Source organism: Myotis yumanensis, unplaced genomic scaffold (assembly GCF_028538775.1).
Source record: "Myotis yumanensis isolate MYYU_CA2020_CCGP unplaced genomic scaffold, mMyoYum1.0.hap1 SCAF_19, whole genome shotgun sequence".
In the NCBI taxonomy this organism is placed as follows: Eukaryota; Metazoa; Chordata; class Mammalia; order Chiroptera; family Vespertilionidae; genus Myotis; species Myotis yumanensis.
In genome coordinates, this window is record NW_027223770.1 from 11,766,671 (window position 1) to 11,793,016 (window position 26,346).

The following is a 26,346-nucleotide window of genomic DNA, read 5'->3' on the forward strand; positions in this document are numbered from 1 at the left end:
TTAATGTGCATGAATTTCATGCACTGGGTCACTAGTGTGTATATATAGCATTGCAGATAGAGTTGAAACCCGCCTTCTATCCCATTTCCCTCCCTCCTCCAGAAATGATCTGTATCCTGTAGTTACGGTCCATCCTTCTCAGCCATGACTTCTGTTCTATGACATACTGATGCTTCCAAAAACACCATGGTATCTATATTAGCATGTCTAAGTCAGTTACATAAATGTTGCCATGTTGTATGTATCTTTCTGTACCTTGCTTTTTGCTCTAGATCAGTGGTTCTCAATCTTGGCTGCACATTAGAATCACCTGGGAATCTTTTTAAAATCCTGATTTCTGGCCCTGACCGGTTTGGCTCAGTGGATAGAGCGTCAGCCTGCGGACTGAAGAGTCCCAGGTTCGATTCCAGTCGGGGGCATGTGCCTTGGTTGCGGGCACATCCCCAGTGGGGGGTGTGCAGGAGGCAGCAGCTGATCGATGTTTCTCTCTCATCGATGTTTCTAGCTCTCTATCCCTCTCCCTTCCTCTCTGTGGAAAATCAATAAAATATATTTTTTAAAAAATCCTGATTTCTGGGTCTCATCCTCTGGAAATTCTGTTTCTTTATTATGGGGTGGGGCCACAACATTGGTAACAAAGAAACAGAATTTCCAGAGGATGAGGCCCAGAAATCAGGATTTTAAAAGATTCCCAGGTGATTCTAATGTGCAGCCAAGGTTGAGAACCACTGCTCTAGATGCTAGGCTCAAGATTCAGTCCTATCGATACAAATTGACTTTTCTCCATTGCTGCAGTATTGCATTGAGTGCCTGTGTTACTCTGTATCTAATCCCCTACTGATGGACACTTAGGTTTTCTGGTTTCCACTATTGCAACCAATGTTGCATGAACATCCTAACCTGCCTCCTTGTGAGATGGTAGCTTCTTTGGAAGGACAAGGAGCACCTTCCACAAGGAAGAAAGGGGCCATCGCCGGTTAGCTTTGGGGAAGGGAAACAAATATTCATAGAGCGCAAGGCACTAGGCCAAGTGCCTTAAGCACATGATCTCAGCCAGGGCCTGAGAGGTACCTGCGGGTCTAATGGTGGGCAGCCTGGGAAGTTCCAGAAATAGTGACCACCAAAGGGGTCAAGGTACCCACCCTACTTTTTTCAGTTCACGTTGCCCATCTCTCACGTGGCCTTTTTTCAGAAGTTTAAGGCATTTGTACTCCTGGCACATCACCTACAGGTTGTGTGACATCGGGCAAATTATTCCAACTCTCCGGGCCTCAGAGTTCCTCATCCGTGAAATGGAAATAGCCCCTTTCTATACCCTTTGACGTTACCGAAAGGGTGAAATGAGGTTGTCGGTACAACACTCGGCACAGTGGCCGCAGACCAAACGATGCTGAGGAATGGGGCGTCTTTCGGTGGCGAGTCTATCTTTGCATCACGTTGCTTTACCAAAAGCAAAACCGGACCGTCACTACCATTTTCCCGCTGAAGCTTCATATTCCGAAGTGCGGAACAGAAACCCACGGTTTTTCAACCTGACGGCAGCGTGGGTCCGTTTGTTCTCTCATCTTCTCCCAGTTGTATTGGGAATGTCAGACTCTCCTCCCAATACCCACTGAGGGCTGTAAATCCATCCCCCCGGGGTATGGCTGGAGTGCTGAGTGTATCAGTATTTGTTAAGATCCCAGGAGTACTAGCCTTTTTAAAAAATATATATATTTTATTGATTTTTACAGAGAGGAAGGGAGAGGGATAGAGAGCTAGAAACATTGATGAGAGAGAAATATTGACCAGCTGCTTCCCACACGCCCCCTACAGGGGATAGAGCCTGCAACCAAGGTAGATGCCCTTGACCGGAATCGAACCTGGGACCCTTCAGTCTGAGGGCCAATGCTCTATCCACTGAGCAAACTGGTTAGGCCTCCGCCCCCCCACCCCCACTTTTTTTAAACAAATAATTTATTGATTTTTAGAGAGAGGCAGGGAGAGAGAGAGAGAGAGAAACATCGATGAGATAGAATCATCAATCGGCTGCCTCCTGCACGCCCCCTACTGGGGATCGAGCCCACAACCCGTGCATGAGCCCTTGACCGGAAATCGAACTGTGACCTCCTGGTGCACCGGACAACGCCCAACCACTGAGCGCACCGGCCAGGGCCAGAAGCACTAGCCTCTTAGCTTGACAGGGCCGTGGGATTGTGGACTCTGGGTCAGGCCTGGTGCTTGTAAACTCCCCTTCTCCGGGAACACAGAGGGTGGCCAAATGTTCCATTTGAGCCCAAAGAAAATCCAGCACTGCTTGCAAAATAGTCCTGTTTCATTTGTCATTAAAGACAGGCAACCTAACGGACAGAGCTTCAGGAGCAGGTACCCCACGCAGCCAAGCCCGCCCGAGAGCATTTGCCGCAAATGTATTAAGCAACGTGCAGATAACAGGACTTCCATCCTCCAGCAGGCCTTTCTGGGGGGCTCTGGGACTCACAGATGGAAGTGCACGCCGGAGTGGGCTGGGGGCAATGTCAATCCCAGGCTCCCTGAAGGTCGACGGGTCACCTCTTCGTTCTCCTGGGACCATCGTTTCATAACACGGCAGGAATTTTGCCAACGCGAGAGTTGAGATGGACTCTGATAAAAGCCCACACATGCGGTTTAAGTGATGAAACAAAAGGTGAGCTGAGAGTTGTCAGAGGAATGCCCGGCAGAGAGCATGTTTTTACACAAACAATCGTTTAAAAATACCCTTCCCCCCGGCTGCTGTGTGACCGTGGTCTTGACTCTTTTTCATGAAGAGTGGCTTGAGTTCCATCAGATTCTCTGCTCTGGGAATCTGGCCTGAGAGACACAGGTACTGAGGGCGGAGTCACGTTCCTGGCTAAGAGCTGGAGGCCAAGGGCCGGGAGCTTGTCTCCCGCAGCTGCCCCAGCCTGGCTTCCCTCTCCCTTATGTTCTGTGAGGTACGCCACCATCTTTCCAGGATGTTGAACTTGGTTTCTGTTATTTGCATCCTTATGACCCTGGAGTTAAACAATGATAAAAAGGCATCTTCCGCCAGGCCAGTGTTGCTCAGTGGTTGAACGTCAACCCGTGAACCAGGAGGTCACCGTTCCATTCCGGTCAAGGGCATATGCCTGGATCTCGGGCTCCATCCCCATTGGGGGTCGTGCGGGAGGCAGCCGGTCAATGATTCTCTCTCATCATTGATGTTTCTATCTCTCCCTCTCTCTCCTCTAAAAATATATAAAATATTTTTTAAAAAGCAAATGGAATGAATGAGCAAATGCACAAATGTGAGTTGTTGCAAACAGGTTGGAAGGGCTCTATCTGGCTCCCTGCTGACTCACCTGCAGGGGGGTGAGGGATCCCCACTCCCCCCGCCCCCAGCCTTGGGGCTCCTCTCTGCCTTGTCTTCCTCTTCAGGTGACCCCTGCTTTTACTTTTCTACCCCTAGGAGCTGATCGGAGAACCAGATAAGCAAAGTGCTCTGAAGGGAGATTGACTGCCATTCAGCTGGGAGCCTGCACATCTGCATTTCTTATCTGCCTCCCAGTCAGGGCGTGAGAGCAAACCTGTCTTGCTAAAGAATCGAGAAGCTGGAAATGAAGGCGTAACAGAAACTTGGACGCTCCACCGACTCAAACCGGACATCTCCCTTCCGCGGCAGCAGGGGAACCGAAACGACTGCACTGGGAAGCTCTGTCTTCCCCCTTCTATGCAAATCCCAGTCCGGTCTGATTCCTTTTTTTTTTTTTTAAGTTTTTATTGATTTTGTTGGGGAAAAGGGGGGAAACATTGGTTAATATACACAAATAAGTTTTTAAAATACACAAATAAGAAGAGCAATATTCACTGAAATCTAAGCAAACGCAAGGGCAATCTGTTCTCGCACTCCTGTCTGCAACTATCCTTCCTTACGCCCTGGCCCGCCTGCCCTGGCCCCAATGCATGTGGAATTTTAGCTTCGCTGTCTCAGCGTCCTCGGCCTTCTCACATTACAGGGGACGATATTTTTCTACCAGGACACAGTTCACAACCCATAAAGGTCCCTGCTTGAGCAAGCATTCAATTTCTGTGAACTGTCACCCAGACACATGCAAGCCCAGACTGTGTCCCACTTCCAAGTGTATGGACGGGGTGGCTTTCTCACAAGTACAGAAACACACGCAAATGAGCCGGGAGGCATCTTCCCAGGCCACCGCCCACCGCCACCGCCCACCGGCAGCCGGCATCTCCCTTTTAATGACAAAAGCAAACAGGTGGGAGCAGCTCTTTTCCCTGAAGCCTTTTTAACGGCTCGGCCTTCCAATGCCTGTCAACAAGGGAGGAATGGATTAATTGCCGGCTGCAGCACAAATGCTGTTTCCTCCCCTTAGTAACACTGTCTCTCTCGGGCTAACCCCTTTCTTACCACCGCGGGGAACCTGGGATGTTAACCAAAGTTCATGAGTCTCTCTGTCTAGTCCGGTTCTGCTAAAGCTTGGCTGCAAGACGAATTGATCCCAAGGAGCCCCAGGTGGTCGAGGGCTTGGGAAATGATGCCTGGGCTCCCTTCAGGAGCGGCAACTCCTCTCCAATCGCTTAGTTCTCCTTTCCTCAGCCGGAGCCGGGAACAGGCCAGGCACGGCCTCAGGAGCTGAGAACCAGCCAAGCCTCAGGCAGGCGAAGGGCAGACGCCCCGTGAATCACAGGTGCCGACCGATCAGCGTCTCTGTGGCTCCCACTTCGCTGGGCAGGGAACCTGGACAGTTTTGCCGCCTTCAGTTCCGCGGGTGTCCAGGATGGAACGGAAGTTTCGCTCTCCGTTCCTCCGAGATGTCTGCGGTCCCTGCAGCCAAGCGGCCCACTCCACCCACACCGCTCCTCTGAGTCAGGTCCTCCGGCCGGGCCGGGCCGGGCCCAGAAACCGCAGGCCGTGCTTCATGGTGTTCCTCTGGGCACCGGCCGCACGGCACGGTTTCTCCAGAGATGTTGGTTCTTGGTGACAGTCTCCCTCCTTGGCTGCTTAGCGAGAGGCTTCAGTCAGGTAAGAGGGGCTCCACGGCTCCCCGGATTCGGCCATCAGAGCGCCCGGGATGCTCCTGGACGCACTCAGGTCCCCCGTGAGCTCGATGCTTGTGCTCCGGTTATTATCCGGCTCCTCCGGCTTCTTCTTGCGGAAGCAGCGGTGGATCAAGGCGGAGAAGAAGTTGGGGAAAGACGGGCTGGAGAAATAGTACACCAGAGGGTCCAGCATGCTGTTCATGTAGGTGAAGCTGAGGGTGATGAAGAACGCCAGGTCCACCGAGCGGTAGATGTCGCAGGTCTCTTCCGACACATAGTTGTGCATCGTGTGCAGGAGCCAGAAGATCCGGATGCGCACGGCCACGCTGGGCAGGAAGCAGATGACGAAGACGATGGCCACCACCATGATGAAGGTGATGGCCCTCTTGATCTTGGTGTGCCGGTCCATCTGCCGCTGCCGCAGGCTCCAGACGATGCGGATGGAGCAGAACAGGATGATGCCCAAGGGCAGGAAGAACTCCAGGAAGAACATGGCGTCGTGCCACTGGAAGGTATTGCAGATGGTGAAGCTGCTGCACAGGTAGGCGTTGCCGTTCTTGACCAACATCTTCTTGTACAGGAGGTGCACCGTCAGGCCGATGGTGAGGGCCCACAGGAAGCAGGAGACGATGGCCGCCGTCCGGTTGGAGATCTTGTTGAGGGCGTGGTGGGGGTGGACCACCCGGAAGTACCTGTCCACGGCCACCACGGTGAGGAAGATGATGCTCCCTTGGCGGTTCATGGCCAGCATGAAGAGCATCAGCCGGCAGGGCACGTCCCCGAACTTCCAGTCCCACTTCCTCATGTAGTTGTCCATCAGGAAGGGCAGGCAGATGATCAGGAGGAAGTCGGCCACGGCCAAGTTGAATAGGAAGATCCGGCTGGACTTCCAGGACTTGAGGTGGAAGCAGAAGATCCACAGGGCCAGGCCATTGCCCAGGAGCCCAAACACAAACTCCAGCCCCAACACGGGCGGCAGGACTTTGGCGATGAAGTCATCCCGGAACACACAGCAGTTCTTGTTGTCGATTTTCAGAAAGTGAGTCTCCAGGTCGTGCGGGTGGTGCGGGTGGTGCGGCTGCATGAGGGGCGGCGGCCGGCCGGCCGGCTGGCTCGTGGCGCGGGGAGGCCTCACCTAGGCTGTGCTCACGGCCGGAGGTGTGTGTCTGTGTGGAGGATGTGAGCTTCGCCGCCCGCCTTTATGTCACGTCGGGATGTTGAAATAGATGACTGAATGGTTACCAGGAAACTACGAAATCGCTCAAAAAAAAAAAAGCCGGCAAGGCTCTTAGGCAACCGGCTGTTTGCATAAATAAGTAATAAAAATCCCCAGGGCCGACAGGAACCCACAAAACGCTCTAAATGTAAAGGCTGGGTTTGGGCAAGACGCCCGCGGTCGGGAGTGACGGAGCCGCGCAGGGCATCCCTCTGCAAGCCGGTCCGCTGCCTGCTCAGTGCGGGAGACTGATTCCCTGCGTGGGGTCGGCTCACGCCGCTCGGGAAACGGCCATAGCGACAAGGACTCACTGGGCTAAGCAGCCTGGTTTTCCAGAAACATTACGAACGGGGAGGAACTATTCGCACGCACGTGGGTTGGGGAGCAGCAGGTGTGTGGCTTCTTTTGGAGACGCCGAGAACACAGTCATCGTGTATTTCACGAGGACCCGTGACGTGGGTGTTATGTCCCCCGTGCCCATCTTCTCGGCCCAAGCAATGGGTTGGCTTCTCCAGAACTCTGCAGTGAATTTCTACTTTTGCAAAAGAGAAAAAAAAAAAAAAAGCAACTTGAGAGCAGCGTAAAATTTCCTAAGACGGTGGGAGCCATGCCAGGGGTTTGTTACAACCAGCCTAGGTTTTTTTGTTCGTGTTAGATTTCGATACGCTTTCCTGCTCAAGTGATTTATGTCGAAGTACGTGATTTTTTAAAAACATTAGCAAGCTTTGTTTGTGAGAGCAGTTTGAGCTTTGCAGCCAAATCGAGCAGAAAGTGCAGGGAGTTCCTGTGTACCCCCGTCCCCGCACAGCCTCCCCCGCTTAGCCTGTGATATTTTAAAAGCCCCCCCCCCTTTTTTTTTTTTTTTTATAATTGAACTCAGAGTGACAGGACCTAAGAGGACTTTGAACTCTTGCTTCGAAGCCGGTCACCGTTTCACGCATCATCTCTTTGCTTTTTGGTATAACTGGGTGTAAGGCTGCAGAACATTTCTACCCGTGACATTTGGGCCTGTCAACTTCTTGCTTTGCTACAAGTTCCTAAATTGCTTCTACTTGGAGTTAGAAATAGGAAAGTTGCCCAGCTGGTGGTGGGTCAGGGGTTAAGCATTGACCTGTGAACCAGGAGGTCACGGTTTGATTTCCAGTCAGAACACAGGCCTGAGTTGCAGGCTCAATCCCCAGTGTGGGGCGTGCAGGAGGCAGTCAATCAATGATTCTCATATATATATATATATAAAGTAGGAAAGTTGTTTTTTCAGTTGCACGCCCAGGTTCAATAGTAGTGGTTGGTAGACTCTCAATAGTGGATTAGTCAGGATGATCTAATACTAGACTCCCAGGAACCAGACACACTTGATGATGAAGACGATGATAAAGGTGGTGTTTGCACCAATGTTACCGGGAGCTTCCAATGTGTCAGACCCCACGCTCGGCGCCTTCAATACACTCTCTTGTCTTATCTCGCCTGCGGTCCGGAAGGTAGGGACTATTACTGACTCAGGTTTCAAAATGAGGAAAGTGCGGCTCAGAGGGGTTGGTCATGTATTCAAGGCTACCCAGCCAATAGGAGCAGAGCGTGGGCCCTGGCTGGTTTGGCTCAGTGGATAGAGCATCGGACCGAGGGATCCTGGGTTCCATTCCGGTCAAGGGCACAGGCCCAGGTTGTGGGCTCCATCCCCAGTGGGGGGCATGCATGAGGCAACCGATCAATGATTCTCTCTCATCATTGATGTTTCTCTCTCCCTCTCTGAAATCAATAAAAATATATTTTAAAAAAAAGAAAAGAAAAGAGCAGAGGGTGGGTGTGGATCGGCCCTGGCACCGAAGCCCGTGTCCTGACCATAGCACATGCTGCCTCGTCCGCAAGGCTGCCCTGGATTGAGGTCACGTTCGCTGTGTGGGCGTCTTAGTCTCCCGTGAAATGATTGGCACTTGCTTCCCGACCTTGCTGCCTGTGGCCATCCCAGATGTGGACTTGTCAGTGATGCTCGTACAGTCAACTTAAGGGTCTTGATTTACCACAAGTCAGAGAAACCAACCAGTACGTCATTTCTGGGAGCGAAAGTTTGCAAGGGACCCTCCCTTTCTACATTTTACAATTTTATAATATTTGTGTAGGTTTTTGCTTTTTATTGATTGATTGGAGAGACAGAGAGAAAGAGAAAAAAATCAATTCGCTGTCCTGGACAAAATTAGACAAGAATAACCGATATTGTTAAGCTTGAAAAAGAGAGAGAGAAACGCTGGAGAGGCCGGTGGCTCTGGCTTCGTCCTGAACCAGCTCTGAACCCCTCTGCTTCCTCACGTCTAAGTGACGGGATTCGCTTCAAGCTTCCTCCCAAGTTCTCACGTCCTACGATTCCAAACCAGGCATTTGTCAGCCTGGCCGCGAGCCACAGGCTGTCAAACACGCAGTACCTGCCCCTGCCGCCAGGGGCGCTGCCCTCTCTTCCCCTTAGGTTGTCAGATTAAAACCTGGCAACAGCCAACACAACAATAGCTGTCCGGTGGGAACGAAACAAAATTAAACCTTTTTATTTTTTTAAATTTTTGTCAGATCAGCAAAAAATACCCTTTCTGGTGTGCCGCAGAGATTCAGTCCTTAGTTGATGTGTGCACGAGAGGAAAAAGGGTGGAAATCGCTGTTCTAAACAGAATGTCAACTCGGCCCCCGCCCCCCATTCGGATTGGGGGCCTGCTGCGGCGTTGCTGGCCTCCCTTCGCCGCGGGCATGTTTTGTCTTGCGTGCACCCTCCACTTATGTATTTGTTCTTTTCCTTCCCAGCGCATGAGCTGTACAGAAACTGGTTCTAATGAATCATGTCGACAGCCACGGCAGCGGCTCCGCCGGGATTTGAGGAAAGTTCACTTATCACCCATGACTTGCACGGTGAACTTGAGTCTCCGTGCCTAGTGATCGTATTACAGCTTGAATGTGTGCCAACGAACTGGGTGGAACTAATTTTTTTTTTTAAATTAAGAATAATAGGGCCCTGGCCGGTGCGCTCAATGGTTAGAGCGTCAGCCCGCAGGTTTGATTCCTGGTCAAGGGCACATACCTGGGTTTCTCTCTCTCTCTCTCTCTCTTTCAAATAAATGAATAAATAAGTAAATAAATAATGCTGGGACAATCGGATAACTACATGCAAAAGAGTGAAGTTGGGCCCCTTCCTTGCACTGTACCCCAAAATTACCACAAAATGCACCAAGGCCCTCTGGAGTGCAGGCCGACACTCTATTAACCAAGCCGCACCGGCCAGGGGGAGACTTTTACTTCTTACTTTATATATTTGTGTCTGAATTTTGAACAAAAAAACATACATATGCCTTCTGTAATCAAATACATTGAAGAATTATTATTATTATTTTAAAGAATGAAATCTGGCCCGACCAGCGTGGCTCAGTAGTTGAGCATCGACCTATGAACCAGGAGATCGGAATTCGATTCCCAGACTGGGCACATGCCCAGGTGTGAGCTCCATCCCCAGTAGGGGGCGTGCAGGAGGCAGCCGATGAATGATTCTCTCTCCTCATTGATGTTTCTATCTCTCCCTCCCTCTCCCTTCCTCCCTGAAATCAGTAAAAAGATGTATTTTTAAAAAAGAATGAAATCTAAAAGGCTATTCACAAATATCCTGCCCCTTCTCTCCTGCATGGCTCTCACGTTGCTACGGCCCAGCCTGGGCTTCCTGCTCCTGGCCACGGATTTCCCGCAGTTCCCGCTCTGCTTCCCACCTCCCTCTGCTCTAACTGCCTTACCTTTCCCCACCGAGTCATCTGCTGGCCTCCCTCCTTCCCATCCCTCAGGCCTCAGCTCATGAGTCACTTCCTCTGAGAAGCCTCCCCCCACCTAAGCCAGGATTAAGGGCTGGGTTCTCCTGTCGAGCCCATGTCCCCCACATTCATCACAGTTACCCTGCAAGGAAAGCTTATTTTTTCCCCCTTGGTTTCTACAGTAGAACCCATGGGGTCCAGAGCTATGTTTTCCATTGTGTTTCTACTGTGCCTGGTACTGAGCTGGTGCCTGAAAAGTGTTCCCTGAAAGAGGGAATGAATGAATGAATGAATGAATGAACCTTCACAAGAAATAAAACATTGACCCCTTCCCACTCCTACTGTCTCATCACTGGATGCTCAATATGTATTAGGCCCATATGTGAGGCCATCTGTTTATTCCACCTCAATATCTATCTATCTGTCTATCTATCTATCTATCTATCTATCTTCTATCTTGCTATCCACCTATCCATCCATCTAAAATTTAGGACCCCAGTTTTATGGATGAGCTCAGAAGGGTCCTTTGTTTAGTTTCATGCTCTGCTGTCACCACCTTAAAATTCTTAATATTATTTTGAACAAGGGGCCTTACATTTCCATGTTGCATGGGGTCCGCCCGGCACATCGTGGAGCTGGTCCCGCAGCCATCGATGCAGTCACTGCCGCGATGGGGTCCTGACTCATTGGAAACCTCCGTGGAACAGAAGGCCTGAGAGGCAAGCAGGCTGAGACCATGCGTGGCCATGTGCCCACTGTGTTCTGGAACCTTCAACAGTCGGCTGTGACCCCTCGTTCTAATCCGCTCTCAGCAGCCCCTGCGCTCTCATGACTTCAGACCTCATTAACCCTTTAAAATATATTGTTATTTTAAAATTACAGTTGACATATAATGTTATATTAGTACACCCTTGTGATTAGGCATTTACGTAACTGATGAAGTAATCACCCGATAAACATAATACCCGTCTGGAACTGTGCATAGTTGTTATAATATTACTGACTATACTCCTAGCCTGTACTTCACACCCCCATGACTATTCTGTAACCACCAATTTGTACTTTTTTTTAAAATCTGCACCTGAAGACATTTTCCATTGATTTTCAGAAAGAGTGGAAGTGAGGGAGGAGGGTGAGAGAGAGAAAGAGAGAGAGAGACAAGGATGTGAGAGAGACACATTGATTGGTTGCCTCCTGCATGTGCCCTGACGCGGGCGGGGGATCAAGCCTGCAACCGAGGTACGTGCCCTTAACTGGGACTCAAACCCGAGACCCTTCAGTCCTGGGGCCGATGCTCTAACCACTGAGCAACCAGCCAGGGCTCCAATTTGTACTTCTTAATCCCTTCACCTTTTTCAGCCATCCCTCCAAACCCCCCTTCCACTTGGCAACCGTTAAAATGTTCTCTGTATCTATGAGTCTGTTTCTGTTCTGCTTGTTTGTTTATTTTGGTTTTTAGATTCCACACGTAAGTGAAATCATCTGGCATTTGTCTTTGTCTGACTTAGTTCACGGAGCACAATAGCCTCCAGGTCCATCCATGTTGTTGCAAATGGTGAGATTTCATTCTTTTTTATGGCTGAGTCATATTCCATTGTATATATGCACCACTTCTTTATCCATCCATTCATCTATTGATGGACACTTAGGTTGCTTCCATATCTTGGCTATTGTCAATAATGCTGGGTGTCTTTTCAATTTGGTGTTTTAGGTTTCTTTGGATAAATACCCAGAAAGTGGAATTGCTGTGTCCTTCTTTGTCGCTTGTTATAGCTTTTGTTTTAAAGTCTATTTTTTAATCCTTTCGCTTTTACTAAAGGGGAAGGAAGGCCATTCTGAGAATAGACCAGAACTGAAATCTTTTACACTATCAGCACCAATAAAAGGTATCTTTTATTTTTTTTCATACAATTTCCATAGAATATGTGACTTCCTGAAAGACTCTAAGTAAGAGGAACAAAGTTTCTTCTAAGTTGATTACATTTCCCTATTCCAGGTAGTTTAAACCATCTGTCAACAAAGTTTCCTCCTCTTCCTTTCAATTTCCGAAGACCTTTTTTATTTTTTGAGAGAGAGAGAGAGAGAGGAAAGGACAAGAGATAGATAGACTTGTTTTTCCACTTACCCCTGTATTCATTGGTTGATTCATGTATGTGCCCTGACCTGGGATCGAACCCGCAACCTTGGGGAATCGGGACAACACTCTAACCAGCTGAGCTCCCCGGCCAGGACCTGAAGAACGTTTCTTGATAAGATTTTGTTTTCGTCACATTCTCTGGACTTAAAAGGGGAAGCAAAATTAGAGTCGAGTCTGCCTTTGGGTTTTTGTTTGATTCTTCTTTTTAAAAAAAATATATTTTATTGACTTTTTACAGGGAGGAAGGGAGAGGGATAGAGAGTCAGAAACATCGATGATGAGAGAGAAACATCGATCAGCCGCCTCCCGCAGACTCCCCACTGGAGATGTGCCCGCAACCAAGGCACATGCCCCTGACCGGACTCGAACCCGGGACCCCGCAGTCCGCAGGCCGATGCTCTATCCACTGAGCCAAACCGGTCACGGCTGATTTTTCTTTTATTTGCTCTTGCTGTTTTGCAGTGAGAACCTCTGCCCGCCGTGAGGTTTTGAATTGTTTAGACTTTTTTTCCTGTGGAGGGTAAAATCTTATGAGTCATTGAACATAGCGTCAGGCACATGGGACACGAATTTGCTTTAGGAACCCATTTTTATTGACATGAAGCAATCATGGAGCAGCCTGGGAGAGAATGAGAACTAAGAATAGAATTAAAAGCAGAAGTGTGGGTTTTCACAAATTCCTATCAGGAGGGGTATATGGGTCTTTGATGCTGATAAGACTCCTGGCCTTCACTCCTCCCCAAGTGGCTGGGGAGCTGAAGAATTCTGGTTGTGGCCGTGCAGCAGCTTCTTAGGGGGGCTCTGAACCCCAAGGGAAATGATGTATGTGCCTCCATTTCATTATGTGTAAAGTATCTATATATATAAAAGCCTAAGCTTCCGGCTGACTGTTCGACCAGTAGCTATGACATACAACGACCACCAGAGGGCAGATGCTCAATGCACAGGCATGGAAACATGGAACAGACTGATGAATCTCAGAAGGAAGGGGAGAGGGGAGCAGGGGGAGGGGGAAAGCAGAAGAGATTAACCAAAGTTCTTATATGCATACTAGAGGCCCGGTGCACAACCGCCCCTCTGCAAACCGCCCCCCCCCCCCCCGCCCCCGTGCACCCATGGGGCCCCTCGGCCTGGCCTGTGGGGATCAGGCTCAAATCGGCCCTCCAATATCCCCCGAGGGGTCCCTGATTGCGTTATGTTAACACCAAAGGACTCTGGTGTTAACATAAAAAGCCATAATATTGAATCCTGACTGCCACACACTGTGCTTAATGTTTTCCATGCACTTATTCATTCAGATAGTTATCGAACAACTACCATGTGCGGCCACTCATCTAAGCACTGGGACTATAACAGTGAGCAAAGGCCCCATGCCTCAGGGTCTCAGATGTGTTGAATCTGTCCAAGGACCTTTTGAAGTCAATATCAAGCCGTCGCTATCCCTGCTTGAGGGATGAAAAAGCTGAAAGTGGTTAAGTAAAACCTGCCCCCACATCACGCCTCTAGGAAGTGGCTGAGTTGGGATTCATGCTTTTGCTTCCTACAGCTCACTTGAGGGACACGCCTCTGAGATCACTGGCAGGGGTGTTTGGAGAGCGAAAAGCTGGTAAGGAAGATCCCTAGGTGCAGCGAGCACCCTGGGAGTGTGAGAAAGTGGAGATGAAGGCGCCCGAGAACGAGGACAACTCTCACCGCCCCGAGGCTTGAGAATGGAGCTGAGGTTGGCTTGGGGTGGGTCCCTGATCCAGGGCGGAGCAGCCTGTCACGTGGTAGAATCATCTGGATTTGGGGGCCCTACGCGTGCATAAGGGACACTTGACCCCAACCCGCCTTGGTGTTTGTGCAGAGCCCTCCGTGAGAGGAAAACACTGCTGTTTACAGGAACCGGTCTATGAACTGTACGGAAAGGGTGAGGGTCATTAACCTCTCTGCCTCCCCTCTTCTCCCCCCACCCCCAAAATAAACCTTGCTGTCCTATTGGAGTTGACTAATGACCTTCCAGGTAAAAGGGACATAGCACAGAATGTGAATTCAGTAAAGGCCGGAGGACAAACGAATAATTTCAACTCGTACTCACACAACAAGCAGGCAGGCAGTCACAGGGCATTTGGCACCCCCCAGAGCCAGTGGGATTTTCTTCAAGCACTCAGCTCCCCCCCCCGCCCCGCCCCCGAAAAACCAGGGCAGGTACACATACCCCACAGCATGTCCTTTGAAATGCAAAGGCTGCAGAAAACATGGGGGGCTCCCAGGAGGTCAGAGCGGATGGTTTCGCTGTCCTTCTTGGGCTACTGAGAAGTCCAGAAATGAACAGAGGGTCCCTCCCTCCCCCCCACCTTCCCCCTTCCTCCTCCCTCCGGTGAAGACAAAACTCATCCGAATCAAGACATTCCAATCTGCAGAGCCTCACTCGGCCCGACAGAAAGGCACTGACTTAGTCCTGTTTCTCTTTTTCAAGACAAGTAAGGGTTTTAGGGCAAAGGATAGGAAATACTGATAAGTCATCAAGTTCACTGACTCCCCGGGGGAGAGAGAGAACAGGACAGGTTCGAACACTTGTGCCTACTTCCTCGGCCGGTTAAAATTACACAGGAGCCAAGCCCTTCCTAACCCCCCAGCCCGCCCCAACCCCCGCCCCCCCACCACCACCACCAAACACACACACCCTCCACCCAGCACACACAGGCCCCTGATACACACACAATGCCCTGTCACTGTAATCAACCCACTCACTTCTCAGCCGGATTCCCAAAACGCAGTGGCCTGAATTTCGTCTCCAGCGGAGTGAGGGGGCTACAGCCCTTCCAAAGCCCCCTCCCTACCCCTTAGCAGGGAGTCCTTCTGAGTCGCCACCCTGTCCTTTTTTGTTCGTCTGTCTGTCCGTCCGTCTGTCCGAGCGCCGGTTCACGGCAGGCAAGGTTGGCTCTGCACGTTGTTGGCCACGCCACCGCCGGTGCAGCTCTGGCCGCAGAGATTGGGAATGGGCATCTCCTCCCGCCTCTGCGCCGCGGGGCGCCCCGCACGCTTGGGCCTCAGGCTGCGCACCTTGAGCTTCGCGTAGATCTTGGGGAACGAGGGGCTGGAGAAGTAATACACCAGGGGGTCCAGCGTGCTGTTCATGTAGGTGAGGCTGAGGGTCACGTGGAGGGCCGCGTGGACCGAGGGGTCGCAGACGCTGGAGGGCACGGTGCAGAGGAAGTAGAGCCGCGCCGACGCGCTGGGCAGGTAGCAGGTGATGAACACGGCGGCCACCACGGCGATGAAGCGCGTGGCCTTCCGCATGCGCGCCTGCCGGGCCAGCTGCTGCCGCCGCCGCAGGCTCCAGACGACCCGGGCCGAGCAGAACAGGATGACGCCCAGCGGCAGGAAGAACTCCAGCTGGAACATGATGTCGTGCCAGCCGTTGGCCGACTCCATGATGAAGCTCTCGCAGGACACGGCGCCGCCCTGCGCGCACAGGTGGCCCTCCAGCAGCAGGTACAGCGTGCCCAGGATGACCACGGCCCAGAGCGCGCAGGCCACGCCGGCCGCCGTGCGGTTGGAGATGGCGTTGACCACGTGGTGCGGGTGCACCACCTTGAAGTAGCGGTCCACGGCCACCACGGTGAGGAAGACGATGCTGCCGGCCCGGTTCATGGCCAGCATGAAGAGCACCAGCCGGCAGGGCGCGTCCCCGAAGGCCCAGCGCCGGTCCCGGCGGTAGTAGTCGGTCCGAAAGGGCAGGCAGACCATGAGGAGGAAGTCGGCCACCGCCAGGTTGAACAGGTAGATGGTGCTGGGCTTCCAGGTCTTCATGCAGAAGCAGAAGCCGCACAGGGCCATGCCGTTGCCCAGGGCGCCCAGCACGAAGAACAGGACCAGCAGCGGCGGCATCACCTGCGAGATGGGGTCCCCCTGGATGAGGCAGCACGACCCGTTGTCCATGGCGGACGGTCGGCCGGCGGGCGGGCGGGCGGGCGGGCGGGCGAGTGAGTGCTCCGGAGGCCCCCGGGGCTCCCGCAAAGACGCAGATGCTTATCTGAAAGCCGCCACTCCCCTGCTGCCGTTTTCCTAACTTCCTCCACCCCCGGGACGCAGGTGCCCACCGAGCGCACAGGTGGGTGGTGGATGCAGCCGCTGCACACGCGGACCGACGGAGAACGGCACCTTCAGCCGGGAAACCGGAGCCTCAGGGATGTCCCGACTCCAGAGCGCGGGTCACGAGCTGCCCGTCTCCCTGAGAACCCGAGCGCGTGGCCCCGCAAGGCTTTGGGACGTGGCCATGGGTGGGAAGCGGCGCGCAGGCCCCGTGCGGTTCATGCTGGAGAGGAATCGGGAGACGCGCTTTCCTTGCCAGCCTCGCTCTGCTCTTGCTCCCCGCGGGCGCTGCGCCGGAGCGCGCAAAGCTGGCTGCCCGGGAGGCACCAAAAGAGCTTGTTTGTCCTCCCTCCCTCCCTCCGGAGGAGGAATACAAACATTTCCCGGAGGGAGCCCTCCAGTCCGTCCGGGGCCTCCGCTCTGCTCCCCTCCCTAACCTTTGCCTGACTGCCCCAGTCCTCTCCCTCATCCCAGGGGGCCCTCGGGGGCGCTGCCCAAAACCAGAGAGGCGAACCCAGGGAGGCGCAGGGCCATTTCCTGTGCCCACGCCCGAAAACGTCGCCCGTAAAACCCAGCAGGGTCGGCAGAGGAAAGACGCGGTCAAAGCCACACTTGTGGGCTGTTAAAAAGTGTTTTCTTTGAAGTGCGTGGGCCTTCCCTCCCCTGCACTCGCCACCTCCTACCCTTTGCCTCCCTCCCTGGACACAAGTGACCCGGTTGCACAACCAGCAGGACCGTGACATGAGCCCAAGCCACTTCTCGGAGGTCTGTCTCCATGGCACAGCCTGTGTGGGAGCCCGCCCTCCCTCTGCTGTTTGCAGAAGAGGGTTTGGCTCCGAGCTTCCCGCTGGCTGCTCCGCAGAACCAAACTCCGGGATATATATGTTTTTTATTTGGCGAGGGCGCCTGAGGGCTGGGGCAGTTGGTCAAGAGAGGTCTACCTCTAAAATACCAGTGGGTAAAATTAGACGGCGCTGCAGCCGGAGTCTTTGCTAAAATTTCCGTCCCTTTGGTCTTTGAGATCATCTATCTGCCCTGTGCCTTGGGCTCCCAGAGTAGGGAAGGGGTGAGGAGAGGGAGCCAGCGAGGGAATGCCTGCCATGTGCCAGAGGCAGATAGAATTCTTCCCCCTGAAGCCCAGACGCCCCATCAGCGCGGCAGCCTTCTCTACGCCGCAGGCCTGGCTTGGATCCCTGCCACCTCCCAGCTGCCGAAAGGGCTGCATTTCCCAACTGGTTTCCTCTCCTCTGGTCCGTTCCCTTTAATTCCTCCCCCACGCGCGGCACTGGGATTTTTCTAAAGTACAGATGTTATCATATCCCTTTCCATGCCCTCCTCCTCCCTCCCCCCTCCCCCCAAAAGCCAGCATGAGCTCCCTTGCATGGGCTAAGGTGACAGCTACATGGCCTTGTGGGCCATAGCTGGTTTGAAAACCAGTTCGATGTGGCCTACATGTTTTAAAAACCTGGGCTGTCCTATGAGAACCTGCGTTTCCAGCCTCTCTTGGGAAATGGTGAGATCTGGCTACACGGGGCCAGCAAGCCCACAGAGTAACAAAGAGCTGCAGCTGAGAGAGCTGCCCCCTTTAGACAGGCCCTTTTGCCACAGTCCCCACCACTCCCTATTACCCGGTCAGCGTCATTCATTCACACACCTGGTCTCTGTGGGGTTTTGCCCTTGGTTAAAGGTCACCTTTCCAATATCATTCTCCTGCCCCTTTCCTGCTCGCTCTGGTCGCCTCGTCACTTCTACTAAATCAGTGTGCCCATCAAACATCTACAGTGAGCTCTCCCACTGATCCAGGCGGGCTTGGAGACCAGGTCTGTGGTCTTGGCGGAAGGGGCGTAGACGAAGGATCTGGGTGCCTCCGTCCTGCTTTTCATGGGAGTTCCCAGCAGCCTCTTTCACTCTGGGGCTTGGTGATTCTGTGAGAGGGTGTTGACTAATGGGGCGACTGTTACAGGCTGTAACACCCCAAGAGGAGGCCAGGTGGGTAACTCGGAATGCCTTAATAGGGTCAGCAAATGGAAACTCTTCTTTTAAAAAAAAAAATATTTTTTTTATTTATTTCAGGGAGGAAGGGACAGAGAAGAGAGAAAGATCAATGGCACTTGGGATCGATGGAGCCCGCAGCCCAGGCATGTGCCCGGAAGGGAATCAAACCCTTCAGTGCGCAGGCTGACACTCTATCCACTGCTCCACACTGGCCAGGGATGGAAACTCTTTTTTAAAATATATATATATATTTTTTAATTGATTTTTTTATAGAGAGGAAGGGAGAGAGGGATAGAGAGTTAGAAACATCAATGAGAGAAAAACATCGATCAGCTGCCTCCTGCACACACCCCCACTGGGAATGTGCCCACAACCAAGGTACATGCCCTTGCCCAGAATCGAACCCAGGACCCTTCAGTCCGCAGGCCGACGCTCTATCCACTGAGCCAAACCGGCCAGGGCTGGAAACTCCTCTTGAGTCTCTGTTAGCAGAAGCTGTTGAGATTCTCGGAAACACCAATGCTTCCCCTTTCCTGTGGAACGCCTGCTTTCCCCTCATCCTTTCCTGCTGGTTCAGTCACCTTCCCTTTCCCTTTGACCGTAGAATTAGCTGGAAGGCAGAGGATTAAGGAAGGAAAGATTGGTTTCTGTTTCTCTGAAAGTCTATTGTTGATAACGTCTGGAAATCTTTTTTTGCTTAGAATCTGAAACTGCTTTTTAAAATAGTCTTAAAAAATTTATACCAGGTTTTATTACTGATCTTATTTTGACTTCTAGCTATTAATGATGTTACCTGATGCAAAAATAAAGGCTTTATTGATTTATTGAAACTAATATAATATTTGATACCAACTACACTTAAATCTTAAAAATTAAATGAAATTTGAAAAATAAAGGTAAATAAAAATGGTTATTTAGTGGAACTCTGAGGTGTTTTTTGATTTTTTTTTTTTTTAAGAGAGAGGAAGGGAGAGGGAAAGAGAGATAGAAACATCGATGAGAGAGAAACATCATCTATCGGCTGCCTCCTGCACGCCCATAGGGGATCAAGACCACAATCTGTGCATGACCTCTGACCAGGAATCGAACCGGTGGCCTCTTGGTTCCTGGGTCAATGCTCAAATGCTCCATGGCTCTACCACTGAACAACACCAGCCAGGGCTCTTTCATTTTTATTTTATTTATTTATTTTTAAATATATTTTTATTGATTTCAGAGAGGAAGGGAGAGGGACAGAGAGATAGAAACATCAATGATGAAAGCGAATCATTGATTGGCTGCCTCCTGCACACCCCCCACTGGGGATCGAGCCTACAACCTGGGCATGTGCCCTGACCAGGAATCAAACTGTGACCTTCTGGTTCATAGGTCAACACTCAACCACTGAGCAACACCAGCCAGGGCTCTTTTATTTTTATTTTTTATTTTTATTCTGAGAGGACATTTATTAAAGCTGGGGATAGTGAAACAAGACAGAGCCTAGGATAGAAGAAGCAGCAGGAGAGGGACTAGGTGGGGAAAGGAGCCCAGGCTGCTGGCTGCTTTGGTCTTTTTTTTAAAATATATTTTATTGATTTTTTTACAGAGAGGAAGGGAGAGGGATAGAGAGTTAGAAACATCGATGAGAGAAAACATTGATCAGCCGCCTCCTGCACACTCCCCACTGGGTATGTGCCCGCAACCAAGGTACATGCCCTTGGCCGGAATCGAACCTGGGACCCTTGAGTCCACCGCAGGCCGACGCTCTATCCACTGAGCCAAACCGGCCAGGGCTGCTTTGGTTTATTAAGAAGTCAGAGAAAAGGGGCCTTGAGGACAGGTTCACGGGTTGGCCCGGGATGAGCTGCCACTGCCCACTGCTCCCTGGGTGCAGGTCTCGGGGGTCCCTTGGAATGTAGGAGGTGCACGCCTGTGGGGGGAGCAGAGGAGAAAGGCCGAGGCGCAGTGTGCCCTGGGAGGGAGAGCCTGCCCCAGTAGACTGCCTGCCATGGTGGGAATGTTCTGGAATAGACGGGGAGCTTTTGAGCACTTGGAATGGGGCTAGTCATGGGAGCTGAATTTTCAACGTGATTTCATTTTAGTTAATTTAACATTTAAAAGCCACACATGGTTTGTGGCCAACATAAAGGAAGCCCCTGACGCCACTTCCTCTGCCCCAAGCCTTCTGGGATCTCCCTCTCTGGTCTGGGTGAGGCCCTCCCCGCTGTGCGTTCCTGCCACCCCGTGTTGTAATGGCTTACTCCTGCGTCCTCCTCCAGCCCCCTCCCCCCCCACCGTCTCTGGGAAGACCAGCATGGGGTCTGATTTAGCTTTGCGTGCCCAGAGCACAGCCCAGCACCTGGCCTCGAGGGGATGCTCGGTAAGTTTGTATTGAGTAAATGAATGAACTAGTGAGCACTAGTAGATGATTCCAGACCTCAGCATCCGTCTTCTCCTCCTGGCTGCGAGGAGACACCAGCCAACAGGATGGGCGGATCGCAAGAACGGGAGACACGCCTGCCAGGCTGATCCGGCGTGATCGTGGGCCCTGCCGTGCCACCTGCTCCGATGCCCTGCAAGATAATGTCACTTTACGGGGGCAGGAAGTGGATTTTCCTGCGGGGGCGCCCAGCAGGTGTAGGAGGAGGAACTGTGTGTGGTCACGATTGGAGAGACACACCCCTCCTGTGGGTTTCTCCTTTCTTCTCTCGCTGCTGCGCCACGCAGAACACTTCCGATGCCGGATGTGGGGATGTCCTCCCACCCCAAGCCATTCCCTGCGACACCATGTCAGTGTCCTCCAGGTCAATTCTGGCACGAACTGGAGTTAGCCACAGGCGAAGGGCCCAGTCCCACCATACTGCCCCTCACTTCTGGTGCCAATCGCGAATGAGTCCCAGGTCACCCGCAACTTCTGTCCCTCTTGGCTACCATTCGAGGTCCCCATGACCTCCCTCTGCAGGTTCCGCCATATGTTAGAACAGCTCACAGATCTCAGGGAAACCCTCCCTTACGTGTATCAGTTTGTTCTATAAAGAAGGATGTGATGAAGCGTACAGGTGAGCGCTGGATGAAGAGGTGTGTTGGGTGAGTTCTGGAAGGGTCCCAAGCGCAGGGCTTCTGTCCCCATGGAGTTGGGGTGTGTCACCCTCCCAGCACCTCCATATGTGCACCAACCCAGAACCTCTCTGAAGCCCCTACTTTGGGGATTTTTATGGAGGCCTCATTGCATAGGTGTGATCCACCACTAACTCCATTTCCAGGTCTTCTCCCCTCTCTGGAGGATGGGGGGGTGGGGCTGAAAATTCCAAGCTTCTGATCATGGCTTGGTCTTTGTGGTGACCAGCCCTCATCCAGGAGCCCACCAAGGATCACCTCATTAGGACAAAAGATGCTCCAGGAAATTCCTAGGGACTTAAGAGCTCTGTATCTGCCCTGGCCGGGGTGGCTCAGTGGGTTGAGAATTCTCCCATGCACTGAGAGGTCGCTGGTTCAATTCCCGGTCAGGGCACATGCCTGGGTTGTAGGCTCCATTCCCAGTAGGGAGTGTGCAGGAGGCAGCTTCTCATTGATGTTTCTCTCTTTCCCTTCCTCTCTCTCTCTCTCTCTCTCTCTCTCTCTCTCATGAATAAAAATGTGTTTTTAAAAAAAGAGCTCTAGGGGGGTGGGTGGGAAGAGATCAACCAAACAACTTATATGCATACTAGTATATGCATAACCCATGGACACAGACAATAGGGTGGTGGGGGTCTGGGGTGGAGAATGGGGACGGGCTATAAGGGATTAATAGGAGGAAAAAAGGGGACATATGCAATACTTGCAACAATAAAGATTTAAAAAAATAATATATATCTATATCTATATATTTATTAATGGCAACCAAACGAATCCATAACAACCAGAAAGAGGAAAAAAAAAAAAAAAGTTCCGTATCAGGAATCAGGAAAATACATGTATTTCTTATTATTTCACTGGTAGAAACCCAGGGACTTTGCTTTCTAAAATGCCCCAGCCAGGGGCCTGAGTATGTGACCGTATTAGCTTCCTATGGCTGCTGCAGCAAGTTACCACAAGCTCGGAGACTTGAAGCAACAGTTTTAGAAACCAGAGGTCAGATGTGAAAGTGTCAGCAGGGCTGTGCTCCCTCCAGGGGCTCTAAGGAAGCGCTCATTCCTGCCCTTTCCAACTTGTGGTGGCTGCCGGCATTCCTTGGCTTGTGGCTGCACCGCTCCAGTCTTTGCCTCTGTGGCCACATGGCCTTCTCTCTGCCTCTTAAAAGAACACTTTTCATTGAATTTAGCGCCCAGATAATCCAGACTGATCTCATCTCAGGAAGATGGATTTAATTACATCTAAGTACAAAACTCTTTTTCCAAACAAAGTCATGTTCACATTTTTGGGGGGATAAGGATGTGGACATATCTTTTGGTGCAACAGCAACCATTCAACCCACCATGGCAACCTTTTCATGGTCAGTGTTTGAGTCCTACCCAACTGTGTAAAAACGCTTTCTCCAGGAGGGAGCAAGAACTACTAACTGAATTTAAGGTCTAAATAATTCGCCATATTTTTTTTTTTTGCTTGTTTCTGCTCAGTAGAGCTGCAGTCCAGGAAAATCTGGGGCCCAAACGTGAAGGGAGGGACGGGAGTTGCTTCACAGCGTGGAGGGGGATCGCCCTGACCTGACACGAACTGTGACGGGAAACGTTCTCTCTATTTCAAAATGAGTCTTGAAAATTGCAAACGATGGTTTTTTTTCTCCATATAAAATGCAAGAAAAATTTAAAAGAGGGGAAAAAAGAGGGGGGACTGTAGATTCAAAGAGATTTAAGAGCTATATTAACCAATTGTTTGTACTCTGACTCAAACAACTCCATTGGACATTTGGGGAAATCCCAGATGGCTAAGTAGGAATAGTAAGGAATTATTGCTAATTATTGTGTGATAATGGCATTTTGGCGATGCTTAAGGAAAGAGCCTTTATCTTTTAGAAATAAATGCTGAAATATGTGTAGATGAAATTGTGTGATATTTGGTATGTGATTCAAAGGAGTCCAACAGGAGAGAAGGGCAGAAATACAAAAAGAGGGGTTATGAGTTTTTTTTGGTGTTTTTTAAAAATATGTTTTTATTGATTTCAGAGAGAGGAAGGCAGGGTAGAGGGAACTAGAAACATCAATGATGAGAGAATAGGCTGCCTCCTGCACGCCCCTACTGGGGATAGAGCTGGCAACATGGGCATGTGCCCTGACCTGGAATGGAACCAGTAACTTCCTGGTACATGGGATGATGCTCAATCAACTGAGTCACCCCAGGCGAGAGGTTATGAGTTTTTTTAATTGTGGTGGCTGGATTATGGGAACAAGGGCATTCATTGCTCTACCCTCTTTACTTGTATATATTGCCCATAATAAAAAATTATTAGAGAGACCAAGATGGCGGCATAGGTAAACACCGGAGACTGCTGCCGCAAACAACCACTTCAAAAATACAACTAAGGAGAACCAAGATGGCGGCGTAGGGAGCGGACCTGTGTGTGCTGCTCTCTCACAGCATCATTGAAACTATCAACTATGAAGTAAACAACTGCCACTCAGAACCATGGGGAAGTTGGCCCAGTGGGAGATCTACAACTGGAGGAAAAGAAAGAAGCGCAGTGAGACTGAGTGGGAGCTACGGAGGCACCAAAACCAGAGGTACGCAGTCACACGCCACGCGGGCTGCAAATGGATTCTCGGTTTTTTACGAACCCTCGAATCCTCTGGGCTTGCTCGGGGCGGGTCTCTGAGGCCCCAGATCCCACAGGGAGAGGCGGCCACGGCCTTGCAGTGGTCGGAGAGCGAGGGAAGCTCTGATACGCGGCTGCTCACCGGCACCGAGGGACAAGAAGTCCTGGTGTCCCGGGGAGGCGAGGGGCGCGGAGACGCCGCCATCGCTATTTCATCCATGCTGGTGACTCCCTGTGACCCCGCCCTACCCTCAGGGCTGTGCCAGAGGCACAAGAGGGAATGACTGTGCTTTTACAAACTCTCAAATCCACTGAGCTGGTTCGGGCGGGTCTCTGAGGCCCCAGGCCCCAAGGCGAGAGACGGCACGGCCTTCCAGCGGTCAGGAAGCGAGGGAGGCTCTGGCGTTCGGCTGCTCGCCGGCACTGGGGGACACAAAGTCCTGGAGTCCTGGATAGGCAAGGGGCCGCTGAGTCTCCGCCCTGGCGACTCCCTGTGACCCCGCCCTACGCAATTTACATTCCCATCTGGGCTGTGCCAGACCCACAAGTAGAAGCGCCTTTTCTTCTGCAAACTTTCAAATCCACTGAGCTGGTTCAGGCGGGATCATGAAGCACCAGACCCTACGGGGAGAGGCAGCACGGCCTTGCAGCCATCAGAAAGCGAGGGAGACTCTGTTGCACAGCTGCTCGCCGGCACTGGGGGACACAAAGCCCTGGCAGAGAGTCAAGGGGCCGCGGAGACTCAGCCAGTGCTATTTGCTCCGCCATGGCGACTCCCTGAGTCTCAGCCCTAATCAATTTACATCCCCATCCAAGCTGTGCCAGGTGCACAAAAAGACCCACATGCGCTTTTGCAGCCTGTCCCAACAAATTGCAGACTTCAACTGCTCGCAGCCATGAGAGACACACTCAAGAAGCAGACCCAGGAGAACCAGGATGGCGGCATAAGGAAGAGACCTGTGCGTGCTACCTCGCACAACAACATCGAAACTACCAAATATCAGACAAACACCTATCATACAGAACCATGGGAAACTTGGCCCAGTGGTAGCTCTACAACTGGAAGGAGAGAAAGAACATTGAGACTGAGTAGGATGTGACACCAAGTACAGAGCCCAACCCAACAAACTGCAGATTTCAACTCCTCGCATAGAAAGAAGCGCATAGAGACTGAGTAGGATGTGCTGAAGCACCAAGTACAGAGCCCATCCCAGCAGGCTGCAGATTTCAGCTCCTTGCATCTGGGAGGGATGCAATCGGGGGGGCAGAGTCGGGTCCGGGGCCGGCCAGGGCTGGGCCTGACTCGGCTGGCACTGTGGAACTGCTGTACCAGCAAGCGCACAAACATGCCCACTGGTCCCAGTCTCTGGTGGGGCACTGCGGGACAGCAGACAGGCAGTCTGTGCACTTGGTGGAGGGCAGGAGCGCTGGATGTGCAACCACCAGGAATGCCTGGAGATTTTGTCTAGTGGGGAGCCGCCGGCAGGGGACAGAGGACCAAACATCCTGTTTCCCTGGTAAGGCTGGGATGGCCCCGGTGAGGTTGAAACGGTCCCGGTGTGGTAGGGACGACCCCGGCAAGGTTGAAACAGCCCCCGTGAGGTAGGGACGACCCCAGTCAGGTCGAAACGGCCCCGGCGTGGTAGGGACAACCCCGGTCAGGTTGAAACGGCCCCGGTGTGGTAGGGACAACCCCGGTCAGGTTGAAACAGCCCCGGTGTGGTAGGGACAACCCCGGTGAGGTTGAAACGGCCCCCGTGAGGTAGGGACGACCCCAGTCAGGTCGAAACGGCCCCGGCGTGGTAGGGACAACCCCGGTCAGGTTGAAACGGCCCCCGAGAGGTAGGGACGACCCCAGTCAGGTCGAAACGGCCCCGGCGTGGTAGGGACAACCCCGGTCAGGTCGAAACGGCCCCGGCGTGGTAGGGACAACCCCGGTCAGGTTGAAACGGCCCCCGTGAGGTAGGGACGACCCCAGTCAGGTCGAAACGGCCCCGGCGTGGTAGGGACAACCCCGGTCAGGTTGAAACGGCCCCCGTGAGGTAGGGACGACCCCAGTCAGGTCGAAACGGCCCCGGTGTGGTAGGGACGACCCCGGTGAGGTTGAAACGGCCCCCGTGAGGTAGGGACGACCCCAGTCAGGTCGAAACGGCCCCGGCGTGGTAGGGACAACCCCGGTCAGGTTGAAACGGCCCCCGAGAGGTAGGGACGACCCCAGTCAGGTCGATACGGCCCCGGCGTGGTAGGGACAACCCCGGTCAGGTCGAAACGGCCCCGGCGTGGTAGGGACAACCCCGGTCAGGTTGAAACGGCCCCCGTGAGGTAGGGACGACCCCGGCGAGGTTGAAACAGCCCCCGTGAGGTAGGGACGACCCCAGTCAGGTCGAAACGGCCCCGGCGTGGTAGG

The 26,346-nt window shown here is 52.2% G+C and overlaps 2 protein-coding genes across 3 annotated transcripts; both read right to left on the bottom strand.

Annotated features, from left to right (window-relative positions):
* Nucleotides 1-3,557: 3,557 nt before the first annotated feature.
* On the bottom strand, nt 3,558-6,221 carry HCAR2 (hydroxycarboxylic acid receptor 2). Its single transcript, XM_070399732.1, has one exon. The coding sequence runs from the start codon at nt 6,116-6,118 to the stop codon at nt 4,997-4,999; it is 1,122 nt and encodes a 373-aa protein (XP_070255833.1). The 5' UTR covers nt 6,119-6,221; the 3' UTR covers nt 3,558-4,996.
* A 6,173-nt stretch (nt 6,222-12,394) lies between these two features.
* On the bottom strand, nt 12,395-16,632 carry HCAR1 (hydroxycarboxylic acid receptor 1). Of its 2 annotated transcripts, XM_070399692.1 has the most exons (2): nt 15,206-16,632; nt 12,395-12,671 (listed from the first exon to the last, which is right to left on the bottom strand). In XM_070399692.1, the coding sequence occupies exons 1-2, from the start codon at nt 16,082-16,084 to the stop codon at nt 12,456-12,458; spliced, it is 1,095 nt and encodes a 364-aa protein (XP_070255793.1). In that variant the 5' UTR covers nt 16,085-16,632; the 3' UTR covers nt 12,395-12,455. The 2 variants fall into 2 exon arrangements, with proteins under 2 accessions (XP_070255793.1, XP_070255794.1); XM_070399693.1 differs by lacking the exon at nt 12,395-12,671 and having other exon boundaries at nt 14,819-16,632.
* Nucleotides 16,633-26,346: the final 9,714 nt, after the last annotated feature.